General features: G+C 32.2%; 1 protein-coding gene across 1 annotated transcript; it reads right to left on the reverse strand.

Moving 5' to 3' along the window:
* Window positions 1-4,946: 4,946 nt before the first annotated feature.
* LOC141676719 (UDP-glucosyltransferase 29-like) lies at window positions 4,947-6,503 on the reverse strand. Its single transcript, XM_074482423.1, has one exon. It carries the CDS (start codon window positions 6,467-6,469, stop codon window positions 5,138-5,140), a length of 1,332 nt encoding a protein of 443 aa, XP_074338524.1. The 5' UTR covers window positions 6,470-6,503; the 3' UTR covers window positions 4,947-5,137.
* Between the last annotated feature and the right edge of the window lie 2,059 nt (window positions 6,504-8,562).

Raw genomic sequence — 8,562 nt, forward strand, 5'->3', positions numbered from 1 at the left:
AATTGTTCCTCGCAATTCTCCTTTGAAGCGGCCATACTTCTCTCTTACATAGGTGATCTTTATCTTATAGAGTAACCCGCGTTTACTCAATCGAATATTATGTATTCAAACTTGAAATCCTTGTATTCGTCAAAGATCATTAAAAGCATAAAGCTTAACCTCGTACCTTACGGGTCTCACTGTTTCATCATCATAGAAATAGGCCAGGGGTTACCCCCACAGTGATTTGGTCATCATGATTTAGTTGTCCCATTGAACCAAGTTCTTGGGATCTCCAGTCAGCAAGGTTGGGTGTCCACCATGACGCCGTTAAGCAATAGGCAAGGCTCATTCCTCTCGATGATTTGACAACTATCTCTCGGTCTAACTAGATTCCCTTGTCTTAAACAGATTCGCTCAGTTTAACCATCTGGTTAGTGGATCCAAACATTATCATTTGACTTTACATAGTCAATCATGATAATTCTCGTTGAGAATAGTTGTTTAATGGTATTATATCCTCATCATAGATGTGAGACATACCATTTCATACACAATAATGTGATCTCCTAATTTGCATATTGATTACACGATATATGCATATTGAAGAGACATTTTCCTTGTCATTTAGGAATATCCTTACAAAGTGGCTACTCAGCCTTTTAACTGCATTTATTTTATGCACCAGACTCGTATTCCATCATGAATCGAGCTAAGTTTAGGATTTCCATGACACGACTGCTAAGTATGAAATGTATTCTCGAATGACTTTTAAGTTCTTAAAGTCAAATATCTAATTTACATACTATATTCACATAGTACAATTAGATATCTTTCGTATTGCAGTCCAAGCTCACGAGCACATATCATACACCTTAAATCTCATTACAATCACTTCCAAGTGACCAATTTCCATTGTACTCGTGCATCTACCCAGTTTACCAACTGTGTAGCCTATGTCTAATTTTGTACAATTTTAAAAAGTACAACAGACTTGCAATCCTTTTTGAGAGATCCTTGTTCATCTACGCTTGGATAAATATAAATCCATTCCAGCTATGACAACTTTAGCTTCGTTGATCTCTTCAAAATTCACATCACCAACATTTGACATGTATCATCTAAAACTTTTAAAGTCACGAAGATTGTAATCTTCAAATAAAACTTTTCAATCTCATCAAGATTTTCAGAGATGATCATCTTGTCATTACTTCTCGTAATGATCAGATCACTCACATGCAATCAATTATGACTTGCATATCATGTGTAAATAACACATGCACACTTGTCAATTCTCTGATTTTGAATCAGTTTGACATCTCATATTGACATATTTCACATTTATGAAATAACTTTACTAGTTATTACTTAAGGCTTCACTTGTTATTGATATTACCAGCTTTTAGCGTCCCAAAAACCAGCAATTTCAGTTTGCATCATTACCGAGTTTAAGCGTCCTTAAACTGGAAATCCTTATTCACATAGCAACCAATTTTGAGCGTCCTCAAAATGGCAACCATGTCATTTATTTGAAGCCATTGCTTATCATAGCAATATCAAATTTAATATGCCATTATTTCGTGTCAATGTTGTTTCACTCAACATGATCACCGAAAATACAGATTTTCTACTCTTGCTTTATCTAGAGCAACCCTCGGGTTCACGTAAATAGATATTTCTCCAAATATCTATTTAGAAAGACCATCTCAATGTTCATTGATGCACTTTTAAATTTCACAATACGATAATTTTAGTATCATCTTAATGAACCTTATTCTCAAAACTCGAGAATATTTCATAAATTATATAAGGTCATCACTTTCGACTGTAAAGTTATTTGTATCAGTCTGACCTTATACTTCCTTCAGACCCAGATATATTTTCCCAATTTAAAAATTCATTTGGGTCCTAATGCTTCTATCTCGTAAGAAGATCTATATATATTTTTTTAAACAAGATTCTGTCAAACAGAACCACTCTCTCTATTTCTTAACATCCTTTCCCCCACAAAGGACATAGAGAGAACATGCACAATCCATTTTCTAGTACACGTGCTAGAAAATCTTGATTTATTGACTCTCAGTAATAGTCAAATTTTCTCTTGATATATTCACTTATCAAGAAATTATACGAGAAGCGCATTGCTTCTATTAAATTTACGAGTTCACCTTCAAGCAAATTATCAAGACATTCGGGACTAGCAATTATCCAAGTATTTTGCTCTCTGCAGGTTCATCCTCACATTCATCCAATAACTCGTAAGTTCATTTAGATGACTTTTAATTACAGATCTACTAGGATCTACTAGCTTATCGCATAAGCATTCCTAAACTCTGTAATAGTATTCTTACGAATCTCAAAAAATTAGATTAATATATCGGATATTATTAGACTCAACCATTGTCTATGTATCCATCCAAAATATCTCAATTGATTTTGGATCTCGTGCTACCAACAGAGGTATTGGTATCAAGTTTCGAGATACCCCCATATTTCAATTATTTTCAAGAATGTTTCATTACATTCCACTATTCATAGAAAATTCAATAATTTTCTATTTTAGATACCCCCCACAATTTTAATATTTTACAGAATGTCAGAAAATATTCCAAAACTAATAGGAAATTTAATTATTTCCTTCTGTGGTATCATGTTTAAGGAATGATTAGGGTTAACAACTTTTCGGATTCTCTCTGAAGTTCAGCATAACTACTGAGATCAATATTCGCCGTATTAAGTATCATATGGATCACTATAATAGGCTCGTGTGTCACTGCCGCAGCAGACCGACACCAACACGTGAAATTACTATTTAACTGGAGGAAAAATCCAACCAGAAAAATATAATTTATGTGCCGACCCATAACCTGTACTCCAGGCCCATTAGGTTTTTTAATGTGGAGAATCCTGAGCAATTGTAAATCTGGTTTACTTCAGCTGCCCACCTCGTCACATTATTTAACAACAAACATGTTACTGCATTCTATCCAGTATTACAAGTTTGTGATATAACTCCATTATTAAAGATTAAACAATAATAATTGATGCCTTATCATCACTCAACAATGATTAAAAAATTAATCACCAAATAATCAAGTTCCATCATGAAGGGTCACATTTATGTAGCCATATCATTTAATTGCATAGCAATATCGTGTTATGAACTTGCAAACACGCATGTAAACTATAGCATATACGATTCTTGTATCAGTGTACTAATAATTCCAAAATCAATTCAGAATTAAGAAATCAATCACCATGTTAACAAAACATAATAAGCTATCCATTAATAGTGAAAACATGGACGAATTATAAATTTGGGTTTAATCTACCAATTTATAATGATCAACCCGAGAGAGATGTCACCAAATATGTCCACTTGAATATAAGTTGATCATAAATCAATAACCATTAAAGCATCAATAGCCTTATAAGAAACCAATTATCCAACAACTTTGTGCTTACTTTTGCCTCGTACCTGTTATACTTAAACAAAACACCACTTAAAATCAAATTTATATTAATTTCAAGCACATGGCAACAAGTGATCAAAGAAATTAACGCACTAAATTTAATTTAATTAATGAGGCAAATAATGGCCACTCATATACCCATAAATAAATCCAATTTAAACAATCAAATTGACTTTTGCGTCTACTCACAAGAAAGTATGAAAATTGAAGAAAACTGTTTTAAGATTGTTATCAATCTTGTACGATAAAAACATTATATATATATATATTGAATATATAACTAATCCACAAGAACATTGCTAATTCTTAAATCACCTAAGCATATAAGAATTAATAATTAAATTAAAAGAAGAGTTTGAGAAAACAAACAGAGATTGGATTTAATCTCGAGTCCAGAAAACTGTCTCCTTAAAGCAGTTTCGCCCCGCACCATCCGTGTTTTAGCGACCTGCTTCCCAGGATAAAACGAGATACTAGTATAATCGATAGATCGAATATACTCTCAGCGAACTTGAACTGAGCCCGAGAACTATCACCGGAATATTGGAAAAATTTAAGACTAAAGAGACCGAGAATGAAAGAGATGACTCTTATTTCCTCGACTTAATAAGACTGGTGCCCTTATACTCTCTTTATAAAGAGAGACTTGAAAGGACTTGTTTTTCTTTTTGATGTGGTACATGGTATTTATAAGAAAAACTAAGGAATAAGTTTGTGCTACTCTCGATTCTCGATGTGGTACAAAACCACTTTTCATATTAAAAGGTAAAACTTTGGAACATCAGTTCTCATTCACCTTTTACTCATTTTGAGCGTGTTAATATGCGTTGGAATCCCCTCGAAAAGAAGAATACGTTCCAATAAATACACACCACTAACACATAATGTGTCTCACTCATATATAGTCTCAAAATGATTCACAACTTAGTCTAAAATACTAAGTTTGTCCAACATTTAGTCCCACAAGCTGCATCACTAAGAAATTTGACACTCTTACTGTTAATTTTCGGTTAGCTGTGTACGATTATCTCATTTGCAAGAAATTTAATTAACAGGTCATGGAAATGGCACAAGTCACTGCAGCACATAGGCACTGGTCTCTTGTATCACTGTAGTTTGTTTTCAGTAGTAAGCATCTGATTGAATGTGGAGGCATATCGTATGCTCTGTCGCTCAGAACCAGCGTGCTAGGAATTTATCTAAGAATGGTGATTTTGGGCGAATACTAGTTTAATGCTTTCAACTTGGGGGCGAGGTGGTATCTATAACAGGTGTTTTCAGGTATCCAGTTCTCTCTATACATATTAAATTTCTGAAACAAGTCTAATGTTCTTGCCTTGAGAAGTAACATAAAATAATTCTAAGCATCGATAAAAGAAAATGTCAATTTAAATCGTCTATATGAAACTAAAGAAGCTTGAGTTGTTATTACCAACCCAATATGCAGCTCATGCCCCTGGTATTCATATAATGTATAATGCAACACAACACAAATCAAAAACTTGATTATAGAAAAAAGTACAAATCCACTCCAAATATAAAGTTAAACCAAACACATCTCTCGGATTGATAAGAATTTCAGAAATTGAGAACCATGGAAGCATAAGTTGTGATACAAATCACAAGCAACTCATCCAAAGATATCCAAATCAAAACTACTAGAAATGAAAAACGGTACAAAACGACTACTCGTTTGTTTCTTTCTTCTTGCTGCAAATGTGCATCAACTTCTCCGCTGCCTTGTCCAAATCTTCCTCTCCTTTTTCTTTCATCCTTGAACTCAATTCTCTAGCTTTCTTCCTCAGGCATTCCCCACTTTCCTCCATCAAAACCTTTCTGATGAAATCACCAATTTCCTCTCGCTTATATATCCCGGAACTGTGTCTCCTTATGTGCATACTGACGCCAATCTCCACAGCAAGCTTAGCATTGGTAGGCTGATCAACTTTCATAGGCATGGCAATAATTGGCACCCCAAATTTAATGCTTTCGTTCATTGAACTCCATCCACAATGACTGAGGAAACCACCAGTGCTTGAATGTCCCAAAATTTTTGTCTGCGGTGCCCACTCTAAAATCAATCCCAAATCTCCTACCCGTTGGACGAAGCCCTCAGGTAGTAGTAGACATCCTCTGTCCTCTCCTTTCGGGGTTCTTAAAGCCCAAATGAAATTACACTTGGTTGCCTCTAATGCATTAGCCATCTCTATCACTTGTTCTGCAGACAAATAATTCTCACTCCCAAAGCATACAAATACCACCGAGGATCTCTCTTTTTTGTCAAGCCATTCCATGATATCTTTAGTTGCATCACTTTCATTTGCAGCTGGATCCTCTACAAGTTGGCCAACAGGAACGACATCCTTCTCCATTAGATGAGATATATAATCAATATACTTTCCTTCAGCTTCTCTAAAACTCTTGAACAAAACAAAGTTACAGGACTGCTCAAAGCGTGACGCATAGTACTGTAGAAACACAGGTTCGTCTTCTGGAATTGGAGGTTGGTCAACAGAAGAATCGAAAATTTCTGGGAACGGAAATTTAACACCTGGCCTTTTGTAAGAATGTAAGCCTATGCAAGAGGTTGATGCGGCGCTAACTGAAAAATAAACAGATGGAATATTAAGCGACAGAGCAACCTGTGCAGGCCATGAAGGCATTACATCATAGAAAACCAAATCTGGTTTGATGTCATGGAGGATGGTAACGAAGATTGGAGCTGCCTTTTCCAAAGTTTGTTGAAGGATGGGATGGAGATGAGATGGAAGGCCATTTGTGGTATGATAATGCGGTGGTAGAGCTGGAGAAGATGGAAGATGAAACTCTATGAGTTGTATATTATCATTTCCATGAACTCTCTTCTTAATAGAAGCAAGGTTGATTGGTGTAGAGCAAAGATATACATAAATATTTCTTTTGGTGAGTTGTTTAGCGAATTCTAAGAAAGGAGAGGTGTGACCATGGGCTAGAAATGGTAGCATCACTATGCTTAGTCTGCCATTTTCTTTCTCCATCTTCTTTTTTTGGGGATGGCACAACAAATGTTATATTCATGCACATGTAGTACAAAAAGATATGATGATATCCTTTCCTATCCAATCGAATAATATATTTCAAATTAAAATAATAATTGAATTTAATGTTCTTATGCTCTTTCTAGTATAAAAATAAAAACTGATATCACATTTTTTTCTTAAATTTCCATTGTCATTAAAATAAAGAGTTAACACTTTTGAATCTTATGTTCTTGTATATACCTTTTTAAGAGCATCTCTAATAATGTTAGGTAATTTGATTGGCTAAAATAATTTAAAATAATGGATATGTAAAATTTGCTGATCCTTTTAAAAATACTATGTTATAATTATTTGAAGTTATTTTAAAGAGAATGCACTATTTTTATGTGGTAACTGATTACATGTAATTTCACTACATCCAAGGTTTCACAAGTATAGCCAAGATATCCACAAATATAGCCATGACTAAAATTATAGATAAGGGTTTTGTCCCATTGGGGTGATGAATTTTTAAATATTTTTTATAATTTTTTTTGGTACGTCACCTAGATTTTTTTAGCTAAGGCTTCTTACAGTTGGAGATGCTCTAAGCATATGAATAGTTGCAGAAAGTTATAATAGAAATCTTTAAAATCTTATGTTGTTTTTTTTTTGAAACAAATCTTATGTTGTTATATACTTCCTCCCAGTTGAATTGTATACGTTTGGTTTGAGTACAGTATGTTTGGTTTGGGCTCAAAGGTTAAGATTAAGTGGAATATTTATAAGAAAAAATAAGAAAAAATAATAAAAATGATAAAATGGTGGGGTCAATCAATCAATAGTTAATGTATAAAGTTAACGTAGTTGAATAAAATAATGGATATAAGTGGGTATATTTAATTTTTACATTATAAAAATTTTAGAGTTAAATGTAGAGAATTGAATAGTACATGCCAAATAAAACTGTATAGAAATGATGAATGTGACAGGAGAGAGTAATTTTTAATAGTATCAGGTTATAAGAATAGAGTGAGCACAGGGGAGAAATGGCTAAAATATTCTAAGTTGCAACTATTATCACAACTAGATTATGAATGCAATTCACATATTTTTCTTATACTATATAATTTTTTAATATAAATTGAATAGAATTTTTTGAGCTGTGTACTTTTTTTAAATTTTTTTATATGATATGAAAATAATTATACACATACACATATATATTTGATAATTTTACTTATAGGTATTGAAATTTTGAAAAATAATATTAATAATTGAAATATATTATATTTATTATTTATATGTGTACTTACCAATAATAATTATTTGTTAATTTAAACGATATGTTTTAACTTGGGTCAATAGTATATGCATCACATTTAATTTAATTTTATCCTGAGACCTATTATAATTATATTTAGTTTGATATTAATTGCGTTTAAAGTTGGATCAATAATATACTTTTTTTTAATTCATATAAATAGTTACGTAATTGAATTATATTTTGATTTTAATTATGTTTCACCGTGGATCAGTTCTATAAATTTTTAGCCCGGACTACTATTATATCTCTTCTATATATAATAGGAGAACAAGGGGATAATTTGATTAGATTAAAAAGTCTCCTTGAAAAGACTAAAATACCCCTATTTTTAATATTTATATAGGGGATAATTTGACGAGATTAAAAAGTCTCGTTGAAAAGACTAAAATACCCCTATTTTTAATATTTATACAAAAGATGTGGTTTGTGGAAATCGAACTCAACTTATTTCATTCACATATACAACCTCATACCACTACACCATATTGTCACATGTGCTTTTTATCATAAACATAATATGTAAGTGTGCTAAATGAATATTTTATTTAACTTTAAAGATAGTTACTTGAATTCCAAAAAAATGGATCGTTAATTGAATATTTGAACAATTAATTTTAAAGAACTTAATTTCAGATATAAAGTTAGGCATAGTACATAAATGAATTATTTTCTTTTTTATTAATCATTTTTTAGTTTGAAAATATCTTATATATTTTTGTAACATATTTTTTATTATAAAAAGTAATTAAAATGCACATATATACTTTTTTTAGAAAAATATTGA

Source organism: Apium graveolens, chromosome 8 (genome assembly GCF_009905375.1).
Source record: "Apium graveolens cultivar Ventura chromosome 8, ASM990537v1, whole genome shotgun sequence".
Lineage (NCBI taxonomy): Eukaryota > Viridiplantae > Streptophyta > Magnoliopsida > Apiales > Apiaceae > Apium > Apium graveolens.